At 39.2% G+C, this 13,908-nt stretch overlaps 1 protein-coding gene across 4 annotated transcripts in view; it reads left to right on the top strand.

The window, feature by feature from the left end:
- DERA (deoxyribose-phosphate aldolase) overlaps positions 1–13,908 on the top strand; it is a 189,785-nt gene that overhangs the window by 37,302 nt on the left and 138,575 nt on the right. For all 4 annotated transcript variants that reach the window (XR_007517133.1, XR_007517134.1, XM_049882561.1 and 1 more), the window contains exons 2-5: positions 4,793–4,890; positions 6,026–6,173; positions 8,471–8,566; positions 12,418–12,552. Coding sequence is in view for 2 of the 4 variants with exons in the window: in XM_049882561.1 (XP_049738518.1) it covers positions 4,793–4,890; positions 6,026–6,173; positions 8,471–8,566; positions 12,418–12,552 (477 nt within the window). In the remaining 2 variants the exon portion in view is untranslated. The remainder of the gene's footprint in view (positions 1–4,792; positions 4,891–6,025; positions 6,174–8,470; positions 8,567–12,417; positions 12,553–13,908) is intronic.

The raw sequence follows: 13,908 nt of genomic DNA on the forward strand, positions 1-13,908 counted from the left end.
CTCCACCACTGTTACTTGTGTTCTAGTCCAAGCTGCTACCTGCACTCTTGTATTAACCTCCTAATTGGCTTCCTTACAGTCCTCACAGCAGCCAGAGGGATTCTTTTAAAATGTAAATCAGATCATTTCAGCCCTCTGCTCAAAATTCTCCAAAGGCATCTCATCTCAAATAAGATATCTATGATTTTTTTTTGACTGTTTTACTAAACTTAAATACTGTAAATATTGGGAAAACCAGGATGATGTGGTTATCCCAGTGAGGATTAAAAAGCTCAGTCCTTTCCATACTGAAAAAGTCTTACTTAAGGTGCTTTCAGAAGTCCCTGGATGGTGCAGATGGTTAAACGCTTCACTACTACCTGGAAGATTCACAGTTTGAGCCCATCCAGAGGCTCCGTGGAAGATAGTCCTGACGATCTGCTTCTGAAAGGTCACAGGCTTGAAAACCCTATGAACACAGTTCTGCTCTGACACACATGGGGTCACCATGTGTAGTATTCCGCTCGACGGCGACTGAAAACAATAACAACAACAAAATTTTGGGAAGAAGACTAATTCCAGACCCCACTTGGTGGTGTAGATGGAGCTCCCAGGATAGTCTGTCTTGTATCTCTTTGCCTTAGGAACTGGCCATGGCTGAGTCAGTTAATTTATATAAATTGAATATCTTTTGAGCCTGGCTAGATCAAACAGGTACTGACCTCCATGGCTCTTTTTTTGCAATGAAAGTAACCCTTTTAAAGGCTGAAAACTAACCGTTTTCTAAGCTGACCTTTTACAAGGTTGAAAGACTAGACATTTTCTAGTCAATGTCTGATGTAAAAAATAAATTTGCTGTGATAAAAAGGGTACATTTACTGAATATCTCTTTCTGTGCTAGATACTAGGATGTGGCTGATTCCTGGAGGTTGCAAATTATAATTGAAAATAAGCAAGGCAGAAATAATAGACAATTAGGTGAATACAATAGGAAGAGGTGCTCAGTAATACACTCTGGGATTAAAAATGTACTATACAAGTACTTAACAGGCAATGATTGTTCAGAGATAATACTAGGAAACAAATTTACGTGGTACAGTTAGATATAAAAACCCAGAAAGGATGCGAAAAGAAAACATAGGAAGTTTAATCTTTTATGTTTCCCAAATTTTGAGAGAAAAGTCTGTACTCAAATAACACAATTTATTTTTCTCTCTTAAAAGTAAAGGTAAAATCAAAATTCACAATACAGTATTTTGGAGATGTGCAAGAACATCTGTAGGAAGATTGAAATGATGGAAAGGCTAGAAAGTAGATTTGCAGGGGAACTGATCTCTGTCTCCACTGAGACTTGAACAGGAAAAATAATAATAAAAAATTGTGAGAAGAGTATTTGAGAACAAATTTATAACTGACAGAAGGGCCTGAAAACCAGCAGATGACTTACTAAGGGAAATAGTGGGATTTTCTTCACTGGAAAGTTTTAAGGAAAGAGTATTATCACCTTCCAGTTATGGTTTCGTGCCTTTTCCCCACAAAGGCATGTGTACTTGAAACCCCTCCTGGCCCCGTAAGAAGATTCCGTGGTCCTGATGAGGTTGTATGCATTAGAATCACTTCTCCTGAAAAGGAGAAGCTAAAGGGTACTTGAATAAAATATTAAAAATTATGAAGGACATAACAAAGGCCAATCAGTCCTTTCATTTCCCCAGACCCATAATAAGAGAACAAGGGTTATGTGATGAAATTAAAGAGTAGCAAATTAAGTGCTAATAAAAGGAGATAGTCGCTTATATAATTCATTGTCGTAGGAGGTCACAGAGGCAAATGCTGTGGCTGGATTAAATATGGGGCTGGGTAATTTTACGACCGTAGTTTTAGCAGTTGGGCCTGGTATCATGAAAGAAGTAATCCTATTACATTTCCCAGTAGATGATTTACAGGGACCTCTGGCAAGTGATGTCTGAGAATTGTGGGTGTCAGGCCTCCTGGGTTCTAACCTTTGATGGGAATTGTGCTAAGTATTGGTTTTTAAAGGAATGTCCTCAGGCCCTTAGGCAGGCATCCCATTCATGCTTTAGTCCCAACTCCTCTTGTGGAGATCCAAAAGTTCTTTCTAATCAGAAGCAGTTGGAAGAGACATTGCCCAGAATTAAGTCATTTCTGGTCTTTGGGAGCCATTCAACTTATTTATTGACTGCTAATGTGTCAGCCAGTTTTTAAAATTTCTTTTGAGGATAAAATATTTAGACAGATCAGTGCCATTCAGTGTGATGAATACTGTATTAAAGATAGTCTGCAAAGCAGCATAGGAGCACAAAGATGCAAAGGAGGTGACATTTGAAGTGAGTCTTAAAGGATGAGTAAATTCACCATACAGAAAATGTTGAGAAAGGGCATTCTAGGCAGAAGGAACAAACAACATGCACAGATCCAGAGACAGGACATGGCATAATGTGTCAGAGAATTTCTAGTAGTTTAGAAAGGCCGTACCACAGGGTTTAAAGGAGAGAGAGGCAGAAGATAGCGCATGAGGAGGAGGGAGTGAGATGGCAGAGAGTCCTAGGATTGCCTGAGAACTCTGCCCAGCAGCAATGCTTCCAGTGGTGAAGGTGGTAGTGGGTGAGATAGGGAAGAAGAAGAGAGTTTAGAGGATGTGTCATATGACTGATAAAGGACAGCTCCGCAAAGCCCAGGCCCACCTAGTCATTGGCTTCCCCTTCTGACCACTGTCATTAGTTGCTTGGTAGGGAGCCTGTGTTTTACGCAATTTCTTGCTTCATGTTTTTACTTTTGGCCTGAAACCCATCTCTGTCATGAATTTAATCACCATTATTTAAAAAAAAAAAAAAGAGTCCCTACTATAACCCCCGCCTTTGGGAAGAGAGAGGTTCCTATAAAAACCAAAACCCATTGCCATCCTATAGGTCTTGGATTAATTGGTCTTTTTCTCTTGGCGTCTACCTAGAACTAAATCAGCCTTTGCTTGAGGAAGAAGAGGCAGATTTCATTTGCCTGACCTTAGGCTTCTAATTTCCTTGGCTCAGGAAACAAGCAAGAAAACATAATGTCTTCGAGGAGCAGATGGATTAAAATGTTAAAAAACTGTCTTGTTAAATTATTTCGGCTAACAAAATAATTTAATTAGGAAAAAAATACCCAAACTGTTCCCTTTTTAAAAAGAAAAGTGATATTTAAATAAGAATATCACTATTAATCACTCAAACTCTAACTTGGGGTCTCTACACCATTAATACTGATATTTTAAAGAAGAATCAAATGGAGATGGAAGAGAGAATGTCTTTTTTTTTTTTTTAACTTAAGTACTCATTATTTTTTTTAATTAAAAAAATTTTATTGTGCTTTAAGTTAAAGTTTACAAATCAAATCAGTCTCTCATACAAAAATTTATATAATACACCTTGCTATATACTCCTAGTTGCTCTCCCAATAATGAGACAGCACACTCCTTTTCTCTACCCTGTGTTCTCCATGTTCATTCTGTCCCCCTCTGCCTTCTCATCTCTCCTCCAGACAGGAGCCGCCCACATAGTCTCGTGTGTCTACTTCAGCCAAGCTCACTCCTCACCAGTATCATTTTCTATCTTATAGTCCAGGAGAGAATGTCTTTTGTGATAACTGGTTTTCTTTGTGGTTGATGCAAGTACTTTGTTACTGCATGTGCTGTAACACAGTACAGTATGCAGTTAGTGTTTTTTTCTCATCACATTATAAAGAATTGTGTAATCAGGACATACTTTTGAATGAATAACCTTTTTCACAGTAGTTTCTCAGGGCTCTTCCAAGAAGGTAATTCCTCAGCAACATGGAGTTGCTAGTGGGATGTAGAAATACGGTTAGTTACCTTCTACAGATAGTAAATGGATATGTGCCCAATTTACTGTGAAACCACCTATGTTATAGAGTGTTGGTGGATGAAGTTGAAATACATGTGCACCAGAGAGTATGTTTTGTGTTAAACACTCAAAGATGAATAAGATCATGACTTAATATATAAAAGCCACAAGAGACAATTCACCATGACTCCTTGCTGAATTAAATATAGTATGATATGTTCTCTAGTAGAGGTATATCCTAACATTAGCTCTGCCAGGGAAGCTGGTGGTGTGTCATGAAGTTAACATTTAGGCAGAGTCTTGTAGAAATTTCAGTCAACTGGAAAAGAATGGAGGGTGGGAATGAGGTAGGAGAGGGCATTTCAGAACACAAGAAACGGAGATGTCTCCTAGAATTTTGAATGGCTTCTTTCTTTTCTGCCCATTTACTAACTTCCATTATTTTGGTGGTGTTACTTCTCGTACATTTTGAAAAATTCTTCTTTGAGGAAAGAATGGGTTGTGCTGTGTGAACATCTAGTAGATATTTATCTTGTCAGTAAGGGGTTAGTAATCAAAGATTCCTTTTAGCTCCGACATTAATCCACTGAAGTATTTATTAATCGTTTGCTCTCCTGTACTGAACACACACACATAAGTCTTTGCTGTCAGAAGTGAGGCACATGGCATGGGTAGCACAACATTTTCCCCGATTATTAGACATGTTCATGCAGTGAATCAATACAGCTTCTTCCAGTTCCAAATGTACTTGATTTTAAAGGAAGTATGCTTTTCCACGACTGGGCTTCCTTCAACAAGGTTACTTATTTGTAGTGACGTGAAAGTGAAACATAAGCTTTTAAAAGAGCTTTGATGCCAGATGATGATAGATGTATCCTTTCAAGGGCTGTGTAAAAATAGGTGACTATATTTAATAAAACTTGAAGTTTCAAAAAGTGCTGTTCTTTCTTCTTTAGACCTTAGCTGGATCTCCAAAATTCAAGTGAATCAACCAGCAGTTTTGAGGCGCGCAGAACAAATCCAGGCTCGCAGAACCGTTAAAAAGGAGTGGCAAGTAAGGATTCTTCTTGAGCCTTCTGTTCTGTATTTTATAATGCATGGCCTCTTCCCTCAAGGCCACAATATTGAATTTCGCTCAAGATGCAGCTAAACTTAAAAGGTTGCAGCTGTCCATGACTTATTTTAATAATTCATATATGATGATGATGGGTTGGAGAAAGATAACACATTTATCCAAACAAGTTAAAAATCTTATCACTTTTGAGTGGCAAAACTGCAAATGAATTTGAGGCATCTTTATTCATGAGTGAAGTAAATGACATGTTTTTTCCACACATATATTCAGTTTCTTAGATATGCCTTCTTTGGCTGACTCCTGTTTTAATTTTAGAATCAAAGCATCTAAACCTGGTGTGTCCACTGTCGAGACCCTTAGGTATAACAGTTGACCCTCTTTGACCATCATGTTTACCGTACTATTAATTTTCATAAATCATTTTTAAAAATTAAAAAAAAAATGATGTTTTGAGGAATACTCGTGGTCAGCATATTCTTCAGAGTATGTCAGCCAAAGACGTGCTATGCATCGCAGGACCAAAAGAAATTCAGAGTTCATTTCATAAGTGAGGCAGAATATTGTTTCGAATCCTTTCGGGGGACATTTCATGTTTTGTTCATCCTTGAAAATACTCTGATAGAAAAGACAAAAGGAAATTCTTCAGAATGAGTTGTGAAATATGAGTATTGTTTTAAAAATGGAACTGGATTAAATTAAAAAAAATAGTTGAAGTCTCTTATTTTTATTCTCATCCCAGATCCAGGTCCAGAGGTAAAATGGAAGATAGAAACCTTCTTCCATCTAAGTTCTCCCACATCAGAGTAGGCTCCTTATGGATGGGATGGAGAAGACTTGGTCTGCTGGGGGTTTTAATTTAGGATATCCTTGGGAGAGAAAGATGTTTTTAAGGCTGTAGTTGGATTATTCCTACTACCACCATCTTTTTTTTTTAATCTCGAATAAAGTTTATCTTATTAATCACTCTTGAGCAATGTTTATGACGTGTAGAAGAATAATATGCCTTAGAACAATGTAGACATCAGAATTTAGCAACCCTATTTGTTCTAATGATTCTCTAACTGGGTTGGAGATTAATTTTTTACCTTGTTTTTGTTTTTTTTTTCAAACCCAGGCTGCTTGGCTCCTGAAAGCTGTTACCTTTATAGATCTTACTACACTTTCTGGCGATGACACACCCTCCAGCGTTCAGAGGCTCTGTTATAAAGCCAGGTATCCAATCCGGGAAGACCTCTTAAAAGCGTTAAATATGCACGATAAAGGTAATATTGTGGTGTGTAATCTGGCCAGTGTTTACCTGGTGTCATGGGTTGAATTGTGTGCCCCCAAAATATCTGTTAACTTGGCTAGGTCATGATTCCCAGTATTGTATGATTGTCTACCCTTTTGTCATCTGATGTGATTTCCCTATATGTTGTAAATCTTATCACTATGATGTTAATGAGATGGATTATCAGCAGTTAGTTATGTTGATGAGATGTACAAGATTAGATAGTGTCTTAAGCCAATCTCTTTTGAGATACCAAAGGAAGAAGCAAGCAGAGAGATGAGGGACCTCATACCATCAAGAAAGCAGTGCTGGGAGCAGAGTGTGTCCTTTGGACCTGAGGTTCTTGCGTGGAGAAGCTCCTAGGCCAAGGGAAGATTGATGACATGGACCTTCCTCTAGAGCTAACAGAGAAAGCCTTCCCTGGAGATGACACCCTGAATTTGGACTTTTAGTCTACTAGACTCTGAGAAAATAAATTTCTCTTTGTTAAAGCCATCCACTTGTGGTATTTCTGTTACAGCAGCACTAGATGACTAAGACATCTGATTATACTCCTAGTCATTAAATCTAAGAGGACCCTATACAAGATTTAACTGCTCTACTGATATCAGTAATAAAATCTATAAAACTCTTGCCATGTGTACATAGACAAATAATTCATATTCTTCTGTGAAAAACAGCAGGGAAAGAATCTGATTCTTGTTTTTAAGGTCAGTTCTCTCCATCATGAATTAAAGTTGTTTGTAGAAAGTTTATATTTCTTTTTAATTCTTCAGTTTTGGAAATTTTCTATCTAGTGACTCTGAAATACTGATTCTTATTCCCTAGCCACATGTGAAAAAGCCAGTCTCATTACTTAATAATCACATCTCATACATAAAGTATTTTCTGTGAGTAAATGAAATACTTTTGAGGATAAAATGCAAATGAAATATATTGGATGCTTGTAGATGAGGTTGGATCTTTTGAAAAAAGCCATATTCACTCCCTTAGCACACATGAGAGAACTTTGTAAAGTTGCTGTAAGTTTAGAACCTTAGCATTTTAGAAACTAAGGAGACCTCTGAGAATCGACTACCTTATATTCTAAATAAGGAAATTGAGACCTGGAAGCGTGAGTGCCATCTCCAAGATGATATGCCATTACTGGCTGGGCTGGTTTTAGGAGCTAGATCTCATTTCCATAGAAGGATCCTTCTTGGCTCCTGAGCGCATGTCTGTAATGAGTGCGACTTGAGAGGTTGCGTTGGCCCAATGCAGGTATTTTATCCCAAATAATTTGTAGGTGATTTATAGATCTAAACAGTTCTATAGCTTTTAAAATGTACTTACCATGTTCCTTTTGAGTCGACAATGATAACACCACCTTATTTATAACACTTTAAAGTAACAGCTTGATAGAGGCTATTTGGTTCTATTTTATTTCCTTTCTTTCAAAACAGGAAATGTTGTGTTGCTGTTAGATGCCTTAGAGCCATTTTCAACTCATAGTGACCCCATGTGACAGAATAGAACTGCCCACAGGGCTTTCTTGTTTGTAAAGTTCTTGGAAGCACATTGCCAGGTCTTTCTCACATGGAGCTTCTGGGTGGGTTCGAATGGCCAGCCTTTCGGTTAGCAACAAAATGCTTAGCCATTTGTACCCCCAGAGCTCCTATGAAGAGGGAATACCAAAAACCAAAACCAAACCTTTTGCTGTCGAGTCTATTCCAACTATAGGACAGAGTAGAACTGCCCCATAGAGTTTCCAAGGAGCACCTGGTAGATTTGAACTGCCAGCCTTTTGGTTAGCAGCTGTAACACTTAACCTCTACACCACCAGGGTTTCTGGGAATAGCATTAGTTAAATATCTTTTTGCTGTGCCACACTGTATGGTCTATCTTTTTCAAACTGGTATAGTTCTCTTATATTTTTTCTTGATCCACTATCCCGTCTGAATGCTGTAGAAACCTGGATTTTGTTATCTACATGAAATAAAATATTTTCATTGAGTCATGACCATCATATTTACTATTTAGGAATTTTTAAAAAGATGGTATTATATTAACCTCAAAGAACAGTGCATCAAAATTGTTTTATTCTATAATGTTGAGAAAATGATCCATGTTGTCAAAAACTAGAAGTGAATGTGGAAAGTAAAAACCTTTTGATTTGTTACAGTGTCATGGCGGAATGACTTTTTTCTTTCATTTTAGTTTCTGTCAGTGTTGTGCTAGAAATAATAATTAAAAGCATGTTGTGTCAGTTGAACTTCATATAAAAGACTGTTATGATTTTTTTCTTCATAGGCATTACTACAGCTGCCGTTTGTGTTTATCCTGCCCGAGTAGGTGATGCTGTAAAAGCACTAAAGGCTGCAGCCTGTAATATCCCAGTGGCATCAGGTAAAATTGTTTGTGGCTTTTGCTGTTGTTTGCCAGCATGTTCTTGGCTCATCAACTTGGATATCTTGGGGTATTATATACAGTTGTATACTATAATTTTAATTGGCTTTTTATATTTAATTAGTTGTATTTATTCATTCTATTTAGTATTTATTAATTGCCTAGTGAGTAGTAAGGCACCCTGATGGTGCAGTGGTTAAAGTGATCGGCTGCTACCCAGAAAGTCGGTGGTTCAAAATCAGCAGTGGCTCTGTGGGAGAAAGATGTGGCCATCTGCTTCCATAGAGATTTACAGCCTTGGAAACCTTATGGGGTCGCTATGAATCGGGATCGACTCGATGGCAGTGGGCTTAGTGGAGTAAGCAGCAGACATTCTGTTAAGTCTCAAGAGCACAGCACTGTATGCCTCTCTTTAAGGAAACTCAGTTGTTCAGGAAGTATATTCAGGTTAAAAAAAAATCATAGTTTAGGATAATATGTATAATGAAAGAGATATGCAGAAAGTACAGTTAAACTCTGAACAGGGAATGACTTATTGTGCAGAGGTTGGTGACACTCAGAGGGTCAAGGGGTGCTTCATAGAGGAGATAATGTTTGCACTGGGTCTTAAAGAATGAGGAGGAGTTTACAGTATTGGTAAGATGGGAAATAGCACTTTGGACAGAGGAAATCACATGTGTGAAGGCACAGAAACATGTTCAGGGAATCAAAGTGGTTTGCAATTGTTGAACCATAAAGTAGGATGAAGGGAAAGCTATGGGAGTTGGGAGGTGGAGGAGTAGATGGAGGCCAGGTCATGTATGGAATGGCACACCATTCTGTGAGATTTGAGCTTTGTTCTGGGGATGTGGGAGACACTGAAAGGTTTTCAGCAGAAGCATGACATGAGCAGCTTCGTGGCATATTAAGTTAACTGACAGTAGTGGACAGATTAGAAATGGGTGGAAATAGAATTAGGGAGACTCATCCCATTTCACATGGGAGATGACAAGGGCCACACCAAGACCCAGAAGATAAAAGGGAGAGGGCACTTTAAGTGTTAATTACTTACGAGAGACTCAGTAGGACTTGGCATGAGGGAGGAATGTCGTAAAAGGTTCAGTTTAGGAAATACGTATCTACATAATGTGTGGATAGGTAGATATACAATTAGAGTCTACTTTTAACAGGATCCTGGTGCTTTAAAAAAGCAGTCTATCAAGACCATTAACTTAGTTTATCAGGGATACATCAAACAAAACATAGTCTGTAATATTTATATACCATCTATTTGTGAAGATTCCCGGAGTACCTGGCAGCTATACCTTTGTAGACCCTGATTTCTCATCAGTCTCAGTCACAGCATTTCCTTCACACACCTGGGACATGTGCTTTCCTCTGTGATAGCAGATCAAGGAAACACAATAGGTTAACATTAGATGTGGGAATGGAATGAAAGATGCACATGTAAATACTTTTACATAACTTTGGCAAAAATGTAGTATTTTAATTTTCCGCCCATTTATACTTGTCTTTGCCATCCCCAGGTCTGTAGGCCTATAGGCCAATTCCTATGAGATGGAGGTCAGACATACCTCCTCTCTCCAGCCTTTTTACCAATACTGATGCAACCCACCCCCCAGCCCCCGCGGCCCCCTCACCGTTCCTACTTCTCTACTAGGTTGATAATTTGTTGCAGTGGCCATAGAGCACTCACAGACAATATTCACAATTATTGGGTTTATTAGGGAAGTAACAGGTTACAATTCAGGATCAGGAACAACTCAGGTATCAGGATACAGTTCTTCAATCAGGACAGCCTGTCACCTGTGCCCACAGACAGGCCTCTCTGTGTCCCTCTGCCCCTCGGCCCCTGCCCTGCTTGGGCAAGTATTACTGAGCTACTTAGCTCCTCAAATAAGCCTCAGCCTAAAAGTGCCCAGCTCTCTTGCTCCATGAGTTGGCAAACCTAGCTCTGCCAAGTGCTCGGAGGCGCCTCACTCCATCAGTAATTCTCTTGCCCCAACTCACTCAGCTTTCTCACCCTGTGGGTCAGCACACCCACTGTAGCTACCTCGCTCCATGGGCTGGGAAGTCCACTGCACTGGCTCTTGCAAGTCTTCTGCTTCTGCTGCCTTTGTTTCTCTGCCACTGCTTCCTGCTGTCTTGCGCCATCTCCAGTGTTACAGCTCTCTCCGTTTCTGGATCTAGGAGGTTCTCAGCACAGGGACCCTGGGTCCAAAGGACACACTCCACTCCTGGCTCTTCTTCTTGGTGGCTGTGAGGTCCCTTCTTTCCACCTCTGTTGTTGTTGCTGTTGTTAGGTGCTGCCGAGTCAGTTCCAACTCATAGTGACCCTATGTATGACAGAACAAAACACTGCCCAGTCCTGTGCCATCCTCACAGTGGTTGTTATGCTTGAGCCCATTGTTGTAGCCAGTGTGTCAGTCCATCTCGCTGAGGGTCTTCCTCTTTTGCACTGACCCTCTACTTTACCAAGCATGATGTCCTTCTCCGGGGACTGATGCCTTCTGATAACATGTCCAAGGTATGTGAGATGTAGTCTTGCCATCCTTGCTTCTAATGAGCATTCTGGTTGTAGTTCTTCCAAGACAGATTTAGTAGCCCATAGTATATTCAATATCCTTTGCCAACATCACAATTCAGAGGTGCCAATTTTTCTTTGGTCTTCGTTATTCATCATCCAGCTTTCAAGTGCATATGAGGTGATTGAAAATATCAAAACAATTTTCCACTGCTATTCATAAAGTTTTCACTGGCTAATTCTTTTCAGAAGTAGAATACCAGGTCCTTCTTCTAGTCTGTCAGTCTGGAAGCTTAGCTGAAACCTGTCTACCTTGGGTGACCCTGCCGGTATCTGAATACCAGTGGCATAGCTTCCAGCATCGCAGCAACACGCAAGCCCGCACAGTAGACAAACTGACAGACACGTTGGGGCTCATTTTAAGCCTAGTGGGATGGCAAAACAGCAGTCCCCTCATTAGAGTTCAGTATACCTTATTTTCATGGTCCTGCTCCCACGAGGGAAACCCTGGTGGCATAGTGGTTAAGTGCTACAGCTGCTAACCAAAGGGTCAGCTGTTCAAATCCGCCAGGCGCTCCTTGGAAACTCTATCGGGCAGTTCTACTCTGTCCTGTAGGTTTATGGTTTTGGCTCCCACAAGGGTGCCATGCACCTTATTTGCGTTATTAGCAGACTGTCCAATTCCTGTGGTGGGCCACAAGCATGTTATTTGCATAGTTCTACCCAATCGTTTTGTGGGTGTTACAAGACCATGGTGAGAAGGGCCATATAAAAGTGATTCATTGCACTGCAGGGCACCCACTGTAGACCAAATAGGTTCTTTTCCTTCCTGCATTCTTTTCCTCAGTCCATCCTGTGGGAGAAGCCTATATTACAATTTGTTTACAACAGCTGAAGAGGGTCATGAACGAGTAAATCAAGAAATCAAGAAATACAACGATAGCCAACCTGATGAACGGTATGGTCCAGAATTAACTGGTACTATTTTTTTTTTTTAACTAAGACAGGGCTACAGTTACTATTTTCTGACAGTTATTGTGATAATAGCATATTTTCTTAATTGCTGGTTACTTAAGGCATTCTTGTGAACATCCCTGGACCAAACTTAATTTTGGTCTTCCAGAGGATGATATTGATGCTAACATCAACACTATGAAATAACCATCCTTTTTCTTCACAGTTGCTTTGAAGGATATGCATAAAGTTCTTAATGCTTTCATCTCTAATTGCTGATTTTTTGGTGTGAAATTTTTTGAGATACTGACCAATTGAAATTTGTTTTTCCTTCCAACCTCCCCACTTTGTTTCTTTCTAAAATTTCTTCCAGTGGCCACTGGCTTTCCAGCTGGACAGACTCATTTGAAAACACGATTAGAAGAGATCAGATTGGCTGTTGAAGACGGAGCTACTGAAATTGATGTGGTAATTAACAGGACGTTGGTGCTGACAGGCCAGTGGGAAGGTAGGTCCCTATCCTCGCCTGAGAGGGAGTCACAGTTCTACCCTAGGGAAGCAAATGATGGGGACTTGGTAGGAGGCAGGATGTTTTGTAGGTCACTGTTCTAGATTGGAAATCCTGGTGGTGTAGTGGTTAAGTGCTACTGCTGCTAACCAAAGGGTTGGCAGTTCAAATGCACCAGGCATTCCTTGGAAACTCTATGGGGCAGTTCTACTCTGTCCTATAGGGTTGCTGTGAGTCAGAATTGACTTGACAGCACTGGTTTTGGTTTTTTGGTTTTGTTCTAGATTACAAGTCACTAGGTCAGCGCATGAACCTAGGAGAAAACCTGGCTAGGATTGCTCATCCTGGTGCCCCTCTTCAGCCTAGACAGGTGCCTGCCTGCATGAATGCTTTGGATCCCTTTGAGTGCTTAGCTGAGTAGTTATTTCCATGCAGTAGATTCATAAACTTTTCTTTTTTTGATTTTATTTTACCATGATGCTTACTCTTTAGAAGGGAAAAAATTACTAATAATCTCTACTGCTTTGATACTCAGTAAGTAAATCATCCCAGGAAAGTCCTTTTCGCAAAGTTTGTTCAAGTATGATGGAGGAAAGGTCCCTTTTTTATGTTAATTGTGGATTTTGAGGATGTAAGGTAGGAATAGTCTGCTTAGATTTTGGTAAATCTGTTTTTACTCCTGGTCTTCTTAGCACGTAGCTCCTATGAATATAATTTCATATTCACCTTTGAGATTTATGATTTACTATCACAACAGATTACAGTAAGACATCGCCTATTCCAATAACAAGCTGTTGTTTCTATAATCAGATGTTAAAGAATCGAATAGATTTTACCTCTGCCTTAACTATATTATGCATACTAAAAATGAGATCGTTGATAGCTAAAATAAGTACAACTCTCAGTCGCTATAATAATAGATTAGTCAAAATCTTTTAATGAAATCATAAAGTAAAACAATAATAATACATTGTCTCTTTGGATCTGTGTATTCCAGATAAAAGGCATGTTTTATTCTGATTATGAAAACTATACCTGCTCATCATTTAAAAAAAAAAAAAAAGCCAGTAATGAAGGAAATAGAAATAACCCCTGATCACACTGCAATGCATAACTGTCCAGACTTTTTTCCTCTTTGTATGAATACACATGCATCCCCCCATGTTTTAAAGTTAAAAAAATATGATTATATTTAATGTATTTTTCCTTAACTTGTACTTGCCAATATCTCATGGATATCTTTCTGTGACTCATTATATCCATATATCCATTTGTTTTATTTTTGCAAAGCCTAATTCCATTGTTTATCAATTATGAAACAGTTTTGGTTATGTAATAGTAAATATTCAGTGATTT

Source organism: Elephas maximus, chromosome 4 (assembly GCF_024166365.1).
Source record: "Elephas maximus indicus isolate mEleMax1 chromosome 4, mEleMax1 primary haplotype, whole genome shotgun sequence".
Taxonomy (NCBI): Eukaryota; Metazoa; Chordata; class Mammalia; order Proboscidea; family Elephantidae; genus Elephas; species Elephas maximus.